We start from the raw sequence: 19,203 nt of genomic DNA, 5'->3' as shown, positions 1-19,203 counted from the left end.
ACTACACCATGGTCTCATCATGACTTCAATGTCACCATCACTCATTTTCCGTCAACTCTTTCGGTCTTTAAAAAAAAAAAGCATTTTCCCTAAATAGTTAGTTCTAATAGCTTGCAAGAGCAGGACTATAAACACAACGAGGCTGTCAAAGGAGACTAGTGAGTAGATGAGTTCGATGACATTTAATGTCCCCGACAACCTCTGTAGTCCATTTAGATACTTGTTAGCAACTGCCTTTTACAAGACAAGTTAAAGCTTTAAAAAAAAAAATCACAAGAGGGTATTACTGGTGTGTTTTATATCATAGAATAGAAGAGAAGCTAGGGACTCACCGCGCCTTAAAATGAGTCCATATGAGGTGCGTAGACAAAGACTTCCATTCAATTCATTATAGAGGCACTTCAAGAGAGTCTGCACACTCCACCAAAGACAAGAGACGTCAAAAAGCGAAATAAAATCAAATGCTTTTACGGAAAAAAGTGTCAAACGTTTCGGTCACATGTGACCTTTCTCAATGCCAAGCTACAATCTCTTTGTACAATGTCTTTGGTGGAGTGCCTCTCTTGTATCATAGAATAAAATGTAAAAATATCTTAAAGGAACACTCCACTTTTTTTGGAAATATGCTAATTTTCCAACTCCCCTAGAGTTAAACAGTTGAGTTTTACCGTTTTCAAACCCATTCAGCCGATCTCTGGGTCTGGCGGTAGCACTTTTAGCATAGCTTAGCATAGATCATTGAATCTGATTAAACCGTTTTTGAGATTCTAAAAACAGTCTAATCTTAGCTATGCTAAAAGTGTGCACCACCAGACCCGGAGATCGGATGAATGGATTCGAAAACGGTAAAACTCAACTGTTTAACTCTAGGGGACTTGGAAAATTAGCCTATTTCCAAAAAAAGTGGAGTGTTCCTTTTAAGCTTGTGTTAACCACAAACCTTATTTTGAAACCTTATTTAAAATAAACTTTTAAAAAACCTATGTCGTGTTTTCACTTCTCAGGTCATAAATTCAACCAGTTTAAGTAGTTCTTTGGCAACAAGGCTAAAAATTAATTTCAGCTGAATATTTTAAACAAAATGTTGGAAAGCTTCAAAAAGCTTGTTTGAAGAACTACTATGATTATATTGTATGACCTTTTATTTGTTTACTAATGTTTTATTGCCCATACTTACATAAACACATACATACAAAGTACTTTTTGTCAGTATTATATAGTAGCCCACTACTAACTAATATTTACACTGAACATTTTATTTAATGTAAAGGTTTCGCTCTGAGGGACAAAATGTAGCCTAGCAAAGTCTCAATTAAACATTCAGAGTACTGAGAACTTGAAAAGACTGAACTTTGTTTTCCTAATCAGTTTTACTGTTTTTAATTTTTTATCATGAATGAACCTATTAGATGGGTTGGGTGAACAAGAGTAAACTTCCTTTCAAAGGCTGAAGCTGTCACTTCCTCTTGAAACATTAGTTCTGTGCTGGAACATGAATATATACCTAGATTCTGTCATATCCTGAATCCCTGTGCCCTGCCAGCTGAATGTTAACACCTTTATAATGAGACTGTCAACACTCGACTTTAGAGCGAGAAATATCGGGTCTTCTGCTTTATTAAGTTAATAGTGAATAATTGCCCCAAAGCCAGTCAGGATAAGTGTGAAAAACTAGCTTTAGTGCCACCTGTAATGTTCAGTAGCAGGGTAACTAAAAATATTTTATTATATCTGTTCCATCAGTTTATCAACCTAAAATAAACACTTTAGTATATAAGTACTTTCTTATCTAAAAGCTAATTTTAAAGGTAAATCATATTAAAGATTTTTTATGGCTCCAAATATGTTTATTCTCAGTGATTTGAAATGTTCACTGATTAATAAATCCCCCCTACAAATATTTTCTTCTTTCCTGTAAGATTCATGGCCAAATAGCAGAAATAATGAGCCTTAGGCCCATATAGTATCTATATAAAACAGGTTTTACGGAGTAGCACTTCACAAAGGAATACTTCTTGTCTTATTTGATTTATAGATGAAACTATTTACATAGACTTGTCATCTTAAAAAGTTTTTAGATGTTAACACCAAGCTCTTGAATATTGGAAAACCAAATGTCTGATAATCATATACTAAGACTTAAAGTGGGGTCCAAAAGTCCACACTGAATATCAGTGTGTACTGTGTACTTAAATTGATGTAAATGGAGAAATATTTCAGATTTCTTGGTCAAATTTCACTAATCAAATAAGTAAGATTGTAGCATTTATTATGTGATATTTATTTATTATCTTATTCCATTGAAAGTTAAACTTTTATCTGAAATGATGCTGCTGATGATATGATATTTGTAATGGGGAAATGTAAATACTTCTATCCATTTGTATTTTTCTGTATTTATCTCTCTTGATCCTCAAAGCTACTTATTAAAAGCTCTTTTACCTATCAATTAAACTGATGGATATGCTAATAAGAAAATTAGCCGGGACATTCTGCAGTGTAGGAGTGAAAAAACACGCTGTTCCTTCAGCTGCCTCCCAAAGAATAATGAACTGTTGTGAGTTGAGCTGCTGCTGCTGGACTTGGCAGGGATGACTTCTGGATGCGTGGAGGAATGCTTTTTAGATGGCCAATGTGTCATGGCTCCTAAAGCAGCCAAGTGTCTGTAAAAGGAGGGGGAAAGAGAGGGAGGAAATGGACGCAAGGCCTTCTCTACCCACAGCTGCTGTTGAAAGACACACACATCCCTCTGTTCTTTCTTTCGCAAGTGCATAAATTTAGAGAGTGTGACTCAAGTGGTCCCACAATAAAACTGCCTGGCCTTCTTTGCTCCCTCGCCTCTTGTTCAGGAATAGGACATGGGTTCTCGGCAGACACAGGAAGGGAGTGACCTCAGTTCCCTCTCTGCTCCGTTCCCAATAATCCGCCTCCTGTTTGCAGGGATGACATCATGGGAGATCCAATGGAGGATCACCCTACTATCCGTTTTGCTCCTTTTTATACTGGTTAATATGACCGGAGCCTGCTTAAGACTAATTTACTCTTTTGGATGGCCCACTGACATTCACGCTTCATAGAATAACTTCCACAAATTAACTGCGTTTTTAAATATAGGACCCGAGCAGTGAGGAATTATATAAATGTGGCTCAGCCCACATTTGACCATTTTCTGCAAATTAGTCATGCTTTCAGTTGGACCGGATCATTCGAAATGTAAATGCCCTCCAGATTTTGCTCTAGAAAGACTTGAAAATTGATTGTGGTGTCACTGAATAATTTGAGAGGCCATTCTTATCACACCGTAGCACGCAGGCAAGTCCCGACAGCGTTATGTGACTCTCACAGTCGCTCTTGAGAAACATTCTGTACATTCGTATGACTTCAGATGTTTGGAATCACAGCCATATTATTGTGAAAGTGGTGAATGTGATTTACTGTTTGCACCCATGACATGCAGATTCTGCATAGGATCACATAACTGCTTAATCATTTGGGCTGCGTCCTAAATCGCATGTCTTTTTAAGTAGGTACTTATTTTGAATAAAGAATTACTTCACCACCACTAAAAAAGTATCTTCAGTTCTATATAGTATGAGTGTGTGTGCCGTGAATGTAATTCGGACGTACTACATTCACCAAGTTGTCATTTTCCTGTTACTCACCAGCGTCACTTATGTGGCATCACTGCTATTCGCAAATCCTCTCCTGTGGCCTCATGGGATACTAAAATGTCCATCAAATGCACACTTCAGAATCTCGCTGGAAGTAGGTCATCCGGGTACTTTTTGCCTACTTTTTTATGAGTATTGTGAATTCGGAGACACTTCTTTTGTAATACTGTTTTTGGCCTACTGTATGCGTTTTCGGATACAGCCTTAGAGCTTAACAGGAAGGTGTTCTGGAATGAACTGCAAAAGAAAATGGAGAAATTCTAGTATGAAAATAAGGAAGTAGTAAGCAAGCTTGTTTTATCAGCTAAGCACGTAGCTGGCAATGTCCTTTGTGATGGCAATTCATCTGGGCAAAGCTGCTGTAGATGAATGCACTATGTGATTATATGGAAGCAGTTTGTACTGTAATATGGTGCTTTGCTTCATCATGCTGTGTGCCATGCCATTTCCCATTGTCATCATGCCTCTGCCAAGATGAACAGATCTTTCTTTGTTTTTTTTTCATATCAGATAGGCTAACCTTCTTCGATTTAACAAACAGTGTAAAAAAATCTTTTACCATCTTTAACTAGGCTACATGTTGTTGTATTGTTGTAACTACAACCAGGAAATGGTCTTGAAATGGATCATGAAAACGTCGACATCCGTTAGTGATTTTAATTGAGTAATGACGGGTACACACTGCACTCGCTGACAGTTTTGTGATACTTGCAGACAAATGGCCGAAATAAGAGGCAAATCGGTCAATTGCGTAGTGTGTATGATCAAAGATAAGAATCTGAGAGAAGCGCCGATGCATTACTGATGCTGTGAAATATGCTAAATATCTGGATCTGTCTAAAGGCAACTTGGATCACAGGCTTCTTGTGTGCAACATTCAACAGGAAGAAATCCAGTCTCACGCATGATTTTATGTCATTTCCTGTATCAATTCTTGAAAGTGTTTAGTTGTGAAACAGTTTGTACCAGTGATTTGGTGATTCTTCCTATTGAAATGTTGTGTTATGTGTGACCCCTGTCACCGATCTGTTGTGTAATGTGGGCACAACAGCAACTAATGGTCCCCCAGACAGTCGTGTAGTTGGAGAAGAACAGCGATCCGATGACTTTAAAAATCGTGCTTTCAGTGTACCCGGCATAACCGCTCTGACTGATTCAGTAAGTTCATTCCATGAAGGATTCGTTTTTTTTTTAAAAATGATTTATTAAAATTGAACAATTTATTTTGTGGTGGTTCTGAAAAACAGTACAGGAAACTCAAATGTAGTCAATCATACAGATCACATCTAAAAGAAAAAGCCTTCTGATGCGTTCGTGTAAGAAAAATATGCATATTTTTGGATTTATACTTGTACCACATTATACTTGACGCACAACGTAATGACGAACGCAGTTGCCCAGCCCTGTTTGTTTGAACCGCAAAAGGGTGTCTATTACCGTCATTAAGTTGTGCATCAAGTTCAAGGGTTAGTCTTTTGGCGCAAATCGATGCGTACGGCTGTCTGTCGGAAGCTAGTTATTTTAGCCGATAAAATTTTAAATATGGATGTTTTTCTTACACGAACGCATCGCTATACTTCAGAAGGCCTTAATTAACCCCCAGAGACACGCGGAGTACTTTAATCATGAATAGATGCGCTTTGATCTCCAAAGACATACAGCCATTCGCTGCCATTATAAAGCTGGGAAGAGCCAGGACATTTTTAATATAACTCTGATTGTATTCGTCTGAAAGAAGAATGTCATATAGACCTAGGATGACTTCAGGGTGAGTAAATCATGGGCTAATTTTCATTTTTGGGTCACTCAGAAGACATTATTGAAAAGCTATGTGCAGTTGGTTCTTGGTCGGTGACGGACTTGGTGTGTATAGTTACATTTCACTTTCAAGAGGTCAATCTAAATATGATATCAGAGGATTTAGTTTTCATTCAAAACCTTTTTAGGGGACACGTTTAAAAATACTAGACACTTCTAAATATGTTTTTATAACTCTAATTTGTGTGATTTTGGATTTTTATTCTTTCTACCAATAAACATAAACTTATTTCTATTTAGTTTTGATGATTTTTAGAAAAAGAATAGAACCATGCCAGGATGGGTTGCAAGCCACTTATGTTGTCTCTCACTAGGCACCAACTAGTTAGTTATTGATAAATTCATATTCCCTAAATATGAAAAAAAAAATTATCTGGATGATTTTGTCGTGCAATTACAAGGTTTAATGGTTGTAGTTGATGATGAATGCAGTCAACACAGCACGCACACAAACACAATGGGCCTCATTCATGAAACATTCGTAAATATACGAGTAAATATGTGAGTGATTTGCGCGTAAAGAGACCTTCCCGAAAACTCTTCTCCTGATTCACAAATACTTCGTAAACGTCAGATGTGATAGTGAAACGTGTGTGTGTACGCGCGTGCACGCTCATTCTCAATTACCATAAATCCCGCCCATTAAATCCGACTGACAACTATATATGGGCATCATATTATGACACCAAACGAAGGATTTCAACATGTCTTCTCAAAAGCGAATGAAAAAGAACAATTTCTCAGATGCAGAATTTTATTATCAGAAGTTCATTAAAAACGCCACATTTTATTTTCAAGCGGAGCCTATAGTGGCGTATCAGGTCCTAAAAAAAGGAAGCTTGGCAGCATACAGATGCAGTTAATGGAGTTTCATCTGTTAATCGAACAGTCCCAGAAGTGAAAAGAAAATGGTTCGACATGAAGCGACTGCAAAAAACGAATTAGTTCACTTCGAAAAAATATAGCCCAGCCCTATTGAAAACAATTAATTATTTTATTAAAGTGTACCGTTTGCAGATGCTCACTGGCTCTCATAATAAAAGTAAAAAGAAAAACCATATGTATTGCTATATATAGGCTAATAATATTTTTTCAAAATGCTGTGTGTAAATGTACCTGATTAGGTGAATTTTATTAATGAGCAAAACGTTCGGATGTTAAACGCACTATTTACACGTGGTTGGGAGCAGGTGTAGATTTCTTTCGTACCAACTAACATTTGGAAAATACGAACATTTTAATGAATCCGAAAATTTACGCCAGAACCACTTTACACACGATTTACACAACAATTCGTTCTGCTCGTGTTTCATGAATGAGACCCAATATGTGTAAAATTTGATATAATGGAGTGAGATTAATTTCTTCCTGCCATACTGTTGAAGGGGTCTAAATTATTTTATGTAAATGATACAATGTTACAATTTTAAGGAATGTTATTTTGTAACAAAGAGAAAATCATGATTACAGGGATGATTTATTATGATTTTGTCATAAAATAAAGTGTAACCAAAAATTGTAAGCAACTAATTTTAAAGTTTGTAATTATACATTTATGTACTAATATCAGTTAAAGTAATATCAGTTAAAAACATGTACCGGTACTTACTATAGGGGAGGGTTATGAATAAAGTTTGGCTTAGTGTTAGTTGCTTGTAATGATGCATAATTTATTAAGTACATGTAACATATGTAACAGGGAGACTGTAAAATCAAGTGTTACCTAATTGTTCTGAGTATCTCATAATTATGACATTGTTGTATGATTTTTAGGTCTGCCCCAACTAAAGATTTTCCTAGTCAACTGTCATTCATTTAAGCCAGTAGTAGAGGGAGAAATACTAAATTATAATATTGAACATATAAAATATAAATGTATATATAATTTTTCTCCCGCCAATCTCAGTCTTATATTATGAGAAAGGAACATGAGTTTGTCCACGTTGCCGGGGAGAAGTGAGCTCCGTGTCTTGCTAACAATGAAGCCGGCATTTAAGAAGATGTGCTATGTTGGCTTGGACGTGGAAGTTAAACATATCGTGCATTAAATGAGGAACAAATTTAGATTCCAAACTCCGTGCAAACACTTGGATATATTCGCCTAATATTAGTGCACATTTAGGCCTATGTAGGTTTGCGTTAGCGATAGAACGAGTGGCCATGTAAATTGGATAATGTCAGGCTACTACTTGCGTGTTTTAAATGTTAAGACCTGTTTAAGGTCACACATCGCCTTTTTGTGGTCATTCTTTACCTGTGGTCATTGGATTCTCTGCCCGACTATATTAACGCATTGGCCAAGCCGTGTTCGCGATCTGTCAATGAGTGACTTCGGCAGTTCCTGTGGAGTTTTTTTTTTTTTCTCCGACTAACCGAATGATTAAAATTTAGTCGACCAAGCCTCTTCTCGTCAACTAACATTTAGTCAACTTCTTTAGATAGATATATTTAGATGTTATATGTTGGATAGACATAGGACAGGCCATAATTGCCATTTAAGAGGAGGTGAGTATAAATATTATATTTATGCATTTGGCAGATGCTTTTATCCAAAGAGACTTGTATTGCATTTCAAGGTATACATTTTACATTCTTATCAGTTCTTGCTTTCCCTGGGAATCGAAACCATGACCTTGGTGTTGCAAGCGCCAACGCTCTACTGTTTGAACTACAGGAAAGCTTTTTCTACTCATTCTCTGGCTACTTTTAACGAAAGGTTAGTTTTATGTTAGATAATAGTTTATGAATTATATCTAAATACTATATTTATTATAGCACACAAAGGGTACTATATTAATGGAACGTGCCAGATCTGAACATGTATGCTGACCTTTCTTTGAAACGGATCATTACTCATCCATTTTACAAAATCATGCACCATTCATTCAAAAATTGTCAGAATGCTGTGAGTTTATCCATTTCATAAGTGAATAAGTTATCTTCACTGTGCTTTCAGAGCAGTGTGCTGTTCGCACATTTCACATTTAACTGCCAGGATGCCTGACCTTTTGTCTTTGCTGTGAATGTATGTATGTAGGTTGTTTTGAGTCACTTACAAACTGCAGAAATAAATCAACTCCCATCCAGCATTTAGCTGTGAAATTCACACACGCCCCTCACACTACCCCACAAAACCAGCTTATTTTGGTCTCAGTCTGAGCTTGCATCTTCTTCACCTTAAAGGCTTAAAAAAAAAAAAAAGCCATCAACAAGCCTATCATCAGGCTTTGCATCTCTGCAATCTAATGGCTTGCATTTATCACAGAGACAGTTAATTGTCTGTAGAAGTCTAGATTCTTTAGATGCTACCTTCCGTGCTCCGAATCAAAAGAGACTGACAGATCGTATCTGCACATCTGCGCGTTTTGAAACGAGAAGCGCTCCCACAGATGTATAGCACATGGATACATTCATCTGTACACCAACAGTTGTAACAAATTAAAAACCTTAAATATTTTTTGATTGCTGATAAGTTAAATGCACTGAGTGCAGTCATTTTCTTTTACTTCCTGCTAGCATCTTGCGTGAAGCTTTGGCCATTGTTGAGCTGAAGATGTACAGTTTCCTGTGCATGTAACTGTGTAATCGGTGACTAAGTCTGATACCACTGCTCGAAATGCCAGTCTGTAAGACCAAAGCAGTGGTACACTCATCTGTTAAAAACTATTGATTAGTTCCAGAATGTAGTGAGCTATTTTGCTGTCTGCTTCCTACATAGACTGCTGCCTTTAATGACAGCCTACTAACTGGAACGAAACGCTCAGCACGGGCAGCAGCTCCGCTCAACGCACAAACAGAGAGAGCTCCTATCATAAAGCTCAAGAGAGATCAAATTACAATTGACATTAAATTTGGCGTTAACATACTTCTAAGCGAATGAAGTGATGCGATAATAAGCACAGAAATACATAACATTTTCATCAGTACTTGATTAAATAGACAATAAACATGAACAAACATTTGGCATGCTTTGTCCACCATCTTGGATTTGTTCACGGAGCGAGTTCACTATACTTTATGGGATTAAAGCATCCTTTGCAGAGAAGGTAATGAGGGCTTTTTTTCAGTAACACTGTTTAAATTTTATAATCATCATCCCCCATGTGCAAAAGTAACCTCCCACTTTTTAGTGCCTTTGATATTTTAGTGCCATTGATATTTCACAGAATTCATGAACGCTTTAATAAAAAGCCTTTAATCAGCTCCTAGATCAGAGATTCACACAGTTTTTTGTCACCTGAATCCTTTTGACACAATATTTTCTCCTGAGATTTTAACGTTTTATTATAATAATTTAACAACATGTTCACAGTTCTCTGATGTCAGTTAATAGTCACATGACATGCAGGTAAATAAATAAAAGATTTGTTTTTTATTTTTAAATGATTTATTTACAGTATACATGATTTGGTCACAAAATTGTATTTTCTCATATTGCGATTTTAACTATTATAGATACACATTTAATCTTATAAGAAAACAATTAGTATTGCTTCTGAAATGTATTATTATTATTATTATTATAGTTATTATATTCATTAACTCTAATTATAAAAAATGAAGACAGAAATATTACTATAATAACAAATTATTCAAACGTTAAACCCTCCAGCTTTTATTTTGGTGGAAAAGCGCAAAGAGACTTGTGAAATCTATTTAGTTGACTACAGATTTCTAAACGCTTCTCATTACAAATTTGTTAGGATGCTGCAAGCTTATGTCAGCAAAAATGTTGGACATGTGAATGTGAAAATAAAGTGATGCAGTTTCAGTGGAGCAGCATTTACTGTGAATTGAGCTGCTCCGAGACACTGAAAACACTGGATCATGTGCTGCCAGCGAGTCCTCATTCTGAAACACAGGCTAAATTGCAGCCCTAATGCAATTAAAAATAAAAAATAAATTAATTGTGGCTGCCATATGTATTTATTTTAATTTCACATTTTTATGATTTATTTAATTATAAGCTTTCAGCATGTTGAATCGCCGTCGGGCCATCGGTGAGAGAGAACTCTGATTGGCTGTTCAGCTTAGTGAATGAGAATAAAAGCGATGAAAGCGAGCAAAGAAGTCAAGACTGTGTACAGACAGAGGGCTGTTATAATTTTATGTCATCTTACCTGAGCAATCGAATGCACAAATATTTTGATAATAACTTGAGCCGACTGGAATAAAGATAGTGGTCCGCATTATTGATATTGAAAATGGTAAGCAAGTGCTGCTTTGTTTACGGTTTGTATACCTGCAGTCTCAGTTTTTTATTTTTAAATGATTAGAAATAAAATAGACTATTGATACCTGCTGATATAGACAGATATTTAATGACGCGCAGAACACATGTTAACAGTCGCCTTTAGTCCTTTTGGTGTGTTCAAAAGCTGCTCTTTCCCCGAGACACAGTCGACGATAGACGACAACGCAGTCGGCTTTCGTCGCCACTAGTTCTTTGAAGTCGGCTTGGTGTGTCCCGAGCTTAAATCAGGGCTATGAAGGTTCGGGAATTTCTTCGCTGTATTCTCGCTTTTTGCTCGCAGGTTTCTCTATAGAGCTCCCCCTACAGCTTCGGAATAGATATTTGACAACACTGTCGAAAAACTTGTTGGCGACTCTCAGATACCAGAGGCTAGTAGATCAACGACATCAAAGCAGACGGGACATTCTTTAAAACGTCGTCTTGATTCAGGTTCGAACAGTGTGAGGGAGCGCAACAATGATAGAATTTTAGCCGATTTCTTTTTGCCGTAAAGCAATTCTTTACATCGCGAGACCCAATATCACGCGATACTTCCTGACGCCGCGGCCCGCCGGCTCAAAGTTGCAAGTGTGTTTTCTCCGCTCACAGGCAATAGGGGGGTGCGAAACGACCACCATTCAACCCGAAAAAAAGTAATACAACCATTCCAATGACTCTGAAGCTGTTCGGTTAAGGTAAAAAAACCTGCATAGTTCACCTTTAAGGGGTTCAGTAGCTAGTATATCAATATATAGTGATACAGCAAGTTCTCTGATTGGTGGATCTCACTTCATAATTGTGGGTAATGTAGTATTTCATTGTTAATTTGGCATTTAAACTTACTTTTTTTTTTTTTTTTTTTTATGAAGGTAAAATGACACTGACTTGTGAGCTCATGGTATGTCTGTATACAGAGAAAATGAATGAGATGTTTACTTCCGAACTATTGCGCTATATCTGTGTCCTTGACCAGTGAAAGCTGTTAACTGTAGAGATGCTGTTTGTTTGGCATCCATGCAAGGGTTTACATGCAGGAGCCCGGTTGCTGTAGGCCCCAAGAATGTGCCTCTTCTCATGTGACCTATAGATCCTGCAGCGGTCTCGTGCACATCTCACTATGCAGGGATAACATGACAATCTGTCACTGACACTGAAAGAAGCCCATGCAAACAAAGGGAGAGATAGCAAGCAAAATGAGAGCCTGAGACGGCCTTGCCCCCTCTCGCTCTGCTTCAAATTTCCACACTTAATAATGCGCACACTCGTGCATGCACAATGTGCGTTATTGTTGTCATGACAGCTGCATTTTCCCTTTGCAATCGGCCTTTTGAATGTTGCATGGACGTTTGTCTGATTAAACGACTAAATTGGCTTGTTATTCAGCATCCTATGGACTTTGGTGTGGTGAGGTACAGTGTTCTTCTCGTGGGCATGTGAAACTGAGTATAAAGGGGATTATAAAAGCTTCAGCACACTGTCAGGCTTTGATTTGGCTGGGGGATGGGGAGCTTTGGGGTTAGTGGCTTCCTCTGAATCCAATTTAAAACCTGTCCAGACACCTAATAGCAGGCAGAATCACACAGCAAACGTGATTCTGATGAATTAGTCTCATTGCCGACATGTTTTGTTTCATTCATTTGCTGTAATAAGCTATTTTTGTATTATTTTTGGGGGGGATCTCATAGAGAGGGCCTGCAGGATGTTTGTTTGTTTGTTTGGGGTTGTATTTTGTATTGAATGGAGAATGCATTGCTTTTGTTAGCTTGAATTTGACTTTAAGACTATTTGATAAAAAATATGTTGGTAACACTTTACAATAAGGTCCAATTAGATTACTTTAGATGATGCATTAACTAAAATGTAGCAAACAATGAGCAATACATTTGTGACAGAATTTATTTATCTTAATGCAAATGCAACTGTTCATTGTTAGCTCCTGTTAGGCCAGGCCTATTAATGATATTTACAGATACAAGTTTTAATTTTAATAATGTATTAGCCTAGTCAGGGATGCACCGATATGAAAATTTCAACCTATAATTCTTTATATTTGAAAGCCGATAACCGATATATTGGCTGATAAATCCAAATAAGTCCCAATTTTTATAGAAATTTTGAGAGCCTGATTACAATAACAAAAATCTCACCATTAAAAGCCATGTCCCAAGCACACAATTATAACGTTCCATGTAGCCTAAATACAGACAGACTAAAAAAAGACAGACTTGCGCGCCATATGTTCCACTTAATGGTATTTTCCTTTTATGAAGTGATTTCAATTATATTTCAAGCTATTTAAAAGCATCATGACAAACAGTACGCATCTGAAGCATCTCAGCTGAAAGATATAATCCATTATTTATCGGCTTTAATATTATTGGACACATTTTCTTATCGGGCCGATAACAATGATCATCTATCGGCCAATACCGATATGGTGGCTGATATATCGTGCATCCCTAGTATTAGTAAATGTTGAAGTTACCATGAACTAAGGTTAATATATGCTTTACAATAATATTTGGTTACACTTTTATTTAAAGGTGTCCTTGTTATGGTGTATATATACAATTAATTACAGCGGTACTGAGTAATATTAATTAACAGCATAATTGTGCATAATTTACTGTTTTTTACTAAAGTAAGTAGGCTATATTTAAAGTGTAACGAGGACACCGTAACATAAAGTGTTATTATATTTTTCATTGTTTGTTTTTTTTATTCATGTAAATGGAACTTTATTGTAAAGCGTTACCAATATTGCTAAAAATAGTTCGCAGTTCAGATGTTCCTTGAACCTGGAGTCATTCTATTTTGATAAGTTTGGCAGATCATGGATCTGTGGAAAAAGGTTTGATTTGTGTTGTCTTTGTTCTTCCCTTCAGCATATGTTAATGAAGCAGCAGGATCGCATTGACGACCGAGTGAAAGACATCGAGGAGCAGCTGTATAAGTTGGAGTCTGACAAAGTGCTGGTGGAGGTAAAGACACATTCATACGACATGCACACACGCTTCTGTCTTACTCTGTCTATCTGTCTGCCTGTCTCTCCCCTCACCCTCTACTGCAGCTAATGAATATGGAAGAGGCTGGTTTTGGTATGACATTGGGCGTCTGTGCTTAAACTATATGTAGACCTTTTCTCCCTGTCTGCAGTTTTATGTTTGTGTTTAAGAAAAATGTATTAGACAAGTGTTATATACTACTAGGTCTGGTCAAATTCCCCTGGTCTCGGATTTGGATCCCCGTTCGCTTGTACAATGGCTGCTGTTCTTCCTGGGATCCACATAAAAATATGAAAATTCAAGAAAAGTTTAAATTTAGTGAAGCAAATACAATCAAATACATAAACACTTTTCATTCAACATGCACCAGAATAAAATTTCCAGACAAAATAATTCATTTTTGTAATTTAAAATGTAAACACAAAAGTGAAAGACAGTCACGTATAGAAACTAAGTTGTGCTGACACATTAAGCTACAAAATGAAAATGTGAACAAAATCAAACTTTTTGTGACTGACTCATATCGAGTGACATTATGTCAAGCACTTTTTGATACAAATGTTGCCAGTGTTGTTATTGTTACTATTAAACGTGTTTTCGTTATTATAATAAAGCTAAAATAAAGTAAAAAGTTTAAAGTTGAAGTTAAAAAAACTAAGTACTAAAATTACTAAAACTAAAATGGAAAACATTTTTTTAACTAATAAACATGACAGCATGTAACAAAATTGATTAAAAAAATTCATTCAAAATATTAATAAACAATATAATAGTATACAGACAGTATTATTTACTAAAGTTAGTTTATAACTATATTGTTTAGTATATAAATAATACTAAAATAACATTTTATGTTCATATGGACAAATATATCAAAATACAGTTTAATGGCCAGTAAAGTAAAGGGGTTACAGATGATCTTGTGAAAGTATATGAAGATTTTTAAGTATAACTTAGATAGCACAGATACACATTTCAATCTTCTGTGTATCTCGCAGGCTATTAAACCTCAGTGAGCTGCACTACAAACACTTTTACATGTCCTCTTCTGAAACTCTATAGCAGATGTGAAATTACTTAAAATGTTCTGCTTCTCAGCTTCTCATCCTGAGAAAAATCCCAAGTGCCCATATTATGCTATTTTAATGGTTCCTTGATTTGTTTTGGACCTCTCCTACAATAGATGTACTTCCATCTAAGGTCAAAAACCACTTAAATTTTCTGATAATATACATTGCAGCATCACCTTTTTTTTAACGGTGCGATAAAAAGAGACTTTAAAACAATAAAATCATTTTAATTTCCTTTCCTACTGGGAGATATTTGTTGAAGTTTTCACATTTAGGGAAACTAGAAATTCAGTGTGCACCTTGTGTTTGTTGTGCAGGATAAGGTACAGCAGCTGAAGGAGGAGGTGCGTTTGCAGTATCACAAAATGCACCAGCTCTTAGAAGACGACCTGGGGAGAACTCTGGAGGTGCTGGATAAAGCACACTCCAAATACTGCCAGGAGAACTCAACCCAAACCCTGCAGCTCAATGCACGCCGTCAGGAGGCCAAGAAACTGCTCAGCTCTGTCCAAGTTGTGTTTGACAAGGCGGAGAATATTAACATCATGAAGGTGAGGTCGATTCTCTCTTTCACCCTTCACAGATGACTTCATCTGGTCATCCTTAACTGCCTATGATATCCTAGTCCCGTGTGTGCGATTTGGATGTTGCAGGGGGATTAATAAATGTCTAGCAAGAATAAAATAGTGAAATATTTCAATATTGCCTTAAGTTTTGATTATTAAACGTGATGTCACGGTTTCTTGGAAGCCTGTCTGAAACTTTCCTTCGTATAATGGCGCTGTCTGTCTGACTGGGCAGTAAGGCAGGTGTCTTGGGGTGCACACTCTCCTTTGACTTTTGCTCGAAATCCCCTCGCACTTACCTACATACTGTCGTGAACACACCATGTGAATCTGCCCATACCTGTGAGAAATGCTTCCCTGTCTGTATGTGGTTGTTATCAGTAGATCTGCACTTCCAGATTTTTCCATGTTTACAGACAAAGAGGCAGTCAAGCAGAAGCTTGTAGAGGAAGATTAATATTGTGCTCTGTTTTGTTTTGCTTCGTAGAACACAAAACCAGTGAAAATACTCATGGACAGGTATGTCATTTATGAACCGAAGTGCAGAAATTGATTGAAATTGAATACTTTTATTGAATGTTTTTGAATGTTTAGTAATCTGTTGATGTCAAATGGACTTTTTACAGATCAACATCATGTACGGGCAGTGTTCTGCCTCCTTACAAAGTGGGTCATCTTAATTCCAAAATATTCCTGTCTGAAGTCTCAAAAAAGGAAAAGAACTTGAGAAAAATACTGGAAGGTTAGTAAAAACGTACTCAGTGGCTCAGTAACTCGTGAGTCGCACAACTTATTGGTCTCTAATTGGGTCATGAGTTCTGGTATAAAAGGTTTGCTCATATGAAACCACCAACATGAATAAAAAGATTGGAGACACGTGATTAAACGAGATTATAAAAGATTTTTTATTATCTCTTATTCGTCATTGACCCTGGAATGCCCTCATTCTCAAAAAGGTTAAAAACCAATAAAACATTGAAGAAGGGGCTGTTTACACAACACCGGTTTCAACTAAAAACATAAAACATTTTATGCATTTTGGACATTGGCGGTTTGGGGGCCTGTAAACCCAAAGTGAACGCTTTGAAAACATCACATTATCACGTATTATTACATTATCATCTCCATGTAAACTACAAAAATGTTAATTTGTGAAAATGGTGATGTTACGTGTTCAGTGTATAGGCGCAAAGCGTTTCTTTAGTGACATCGCCTACGACTGGCCTTTTTACTTGTTTTCGCTGACCCGTGTGAACTGGAATCGCTTTGACAACGTTATTTGCATGTGAAAAACGCAAAGAAAAAACGTCTTCATTTTTAGTACATCATTGTCATGTAAACGTACCCTAAGAAAAAATAAATGTTGGTTTTGGGGACCTTTTTTAAACTTTTATATGATAAACAGTTTTGAAGCACAACCAATTGAGAACCACTAACTTGTCTTGCAAAAACATTTCTGTTCAACACTTTGTTTTTTTTCCCACAAATCAAACTCATTCTCCTCATCCTCTTGTTTCCAGCACCATTCAGTACTCCCGCACACTTCCTCCAGAGCATATCTGTCCACCCCTCCAGTGCGAATACCTCCGGGGGTGAGAAACGCAAACACTCCACAGCCTTCCCTGAAAGCGTGCTGCTGGATTCCTCGTCAGGCCCCATGAGCAAACAGCAGTTCCTGGGTCAAGGTTCCAGCTCCACAGACGGGCCGACGTCACAGCCGCCCTTGGCTCCCTGTAGCTCCACCCAGCACATTGTAGGCCTCAGCAGTAGCAGCAGCGCCCAGTCGGTCCATCATTCCAGCTCAGTTTTTACTCCAGCTGACTACCCCAATCCCAGCTCCTCCCAGCAGGCCATGCTGCCCCAGTACGGTGGCCGTAAGATTCTCATGTGCACGATGGACAACTGCTATTGCTCTAGCGTCCCCTCCATATCGAACCACCGCGGCCATCCTCCCTACCCTCGCTCGGGATCTTTCCCTTGGACACAGGATTACTCGCACCCCCTGCCCTCCACGGCCTCAATGTCCCAGCCCCTCCAAGGGCTCTCCATGCACGACTGGATCGACGCCTCACAGAGCCACAGGCACCCTGATTTCTATGGATTGTATGGGCAATCTTCCACTAAACCATACGTCACCAGTTAACCTTCCACTGCATCTCCGGTTTATCTCCGATATCTCGCTCATTTCCTCCATAGACATTTTTCCCGCCTGTCTTTCAAAATCAGGCTTGTTAACTTCACAATTACAAGGAAAACAGCACTTTTTATCATGCAATGCAAGCCTCTCGGCTTAAAAACTCCGATCTCTTCCAACTTAAGCATTAAAACCCTGTCTGTCCCTGTGTAAAATAATAAGGGAATCTTTCTTTGAGAAATGTGGAGGCGGGGCCCAGCTGAGTTTTTAAAATTACAAACAGATTTGGGATAATTGCAGAGGGTTTTGACCCATAGCAGATAATGATCACATGTAAACGGAGTTAGTTTTAACTCCTTTCACCTCCCCTCTTCTTGCCTTTAGGGCATCTGGAATCTGGTTGGTTTTTATTATGTGCTAAAGATTCCTTTTAACATTGCTATTAATATTCTACAGTTTTATTATCAGTAGATGGGGAATATTGTTATTAAAAAAGAGGGATACAGTCTGTTTATTATTTATCATTTCACCTCTACTGCACCTTCAGATTTTGGGCTTAAGTTTCTGCTGAACCGCTCCACAGGTAACCACGATTATGGTTTGATGTGTTACTTACATTCCTTAGAGGCCAGAGGTTCTTGTTTTTCTGTTATGTTTACAATTATGTATTAATATTTTTCATTAATTTTCAGTAGGTTGGAAAAGATCAGTACAAAAACTCAATCCAGGTTCTTTGGAAGCTTCACTCAGAGGTTCCACCAAGCATGTCATGAGCTATTGCATCTGAAGTACTTCTGGATTCTGCTTCCTGTCAGATAATGTTATTTCCTGCATTTAAGCAAATGTGAAGCATGTTCAGGATGATTGGTGCCTACACACACCTCTGAGTCTTATAACGGTGTAGATATACTTCCTGTTTTAGTCGGTGACGGTGAAGCCCGAAGGGGTCTGTGGTCACCGTGGAACACTGATTGTTGTGAACATGCTGGAAAAACTTCCTGTTGGTGTTTGTAGGCATGCAGGAAGGCCTTTCTGTGCACTCAGAACTCCCAAAAAGACTTGACTGAATGAGACTAGAGAACAGTTGACTTTTTTTCCACATATTTTATACAAGAAAACTGGATGCATACATTTGGAAATCGAAATAAATGTGCTTCAAAAGAGTATTAAATGCTGGTTTAAACAGATGTGTGTGAAAAGTCTTTTGTAATTTTGAAATGTGGTTTTCTTTTTGGCGGCGGAAGTCATGGCTCTAAACTATGGAGTGGTTCTCAAGCAGGGAGCCTCAGCAAACTTCTAATCGTGACTTAAAACGAGACAAAAGCATTAAAATAAGATGAAACAACTAAAAATCAAGAAATCCAGTTACCACTTTCTTGAAAAACCATATGTGGCAGCCTATTTTGAAAAAATGTGATTTCTAGACCTGGAAACGTCATGTTCATTAACAATATTTTATAACCCAGTGGACATTTTTATATATTTTGTGAATCTACTTTTTTTTTTATTATGCCAAGCTCTAAAAATATTTTGTTGCAGATCCAACTAAAATCCCATAAATCAAGCACGACCCTGTTCGTCTTTGGCTTGGATCATTTGCCTAGACCTTGTTGTTGATTATCAAAACAGGTTTGGAGGTTATATTTGAAGTAAAGTTAATGATTGTTTATAAGATAGTAACAGCATTATGGGCAAGTCCGAAGCGA

The 19,203-nt window shown here is 37.4% G+C and overlaps 1 protein-coding gene across 3 annotated transcripts in view; it reads left to right on the top strand.

Moving 5' to 3' along the window:
- The window catches only part of trim8a (tripartite motif containing 8a), a 23,298-nt gene extending 4,095 nt beyond the window's left edge, over nucleotides 1-19,203 (top strand). For all 3 annotated transcript variants that reach the window (XM_079635836.1, XM_079635835.1, XM_079635834.1), the window contains 5 exons: nucleotides 13,608-13,703; nucleotides 15,115-15,348; nucleotides 15,851-15,882; nucleotides 15,990-16,105; nucleotides 16,884-19,203. In XM_079635836.1, coding sequence (XP_079491962.1) covers nucleotides 13,608-13,703; nucleotides 15,115-15,348; nucleotides 15,851-15,882; nucleotides 15,990-16,105; nucleotides 16,884-17,506 — 1,101 coding nt within the window. In that variant the 3' untranslated portion in view covers nucleotides 17,507-19,203. The remainder of the gene's footprint in view (nucleotides 1-13,607; nucleotides 13,704-15,114; nucleotides 15,349-15,850; nucleotides 15,883-15,989; nucleotides 16,106-16,883) is intronic.

Source organism: Phoxinus phoxinus (assembly GCF_949152265.1).
Source record: "Phoxinus phoxinus genome assembly, chromosome: 14".
NCBI lineage: Eukaryota > Metazoa > Chordata > Actinopteri > Cypriniformes > Leuciscidae > Phoxinus > Phoxinus phoxinus.
Note: the sequence above shows the minus strand (reverse complement) of the source record. Positions and strands in the feature narration are given on the sequence as shown.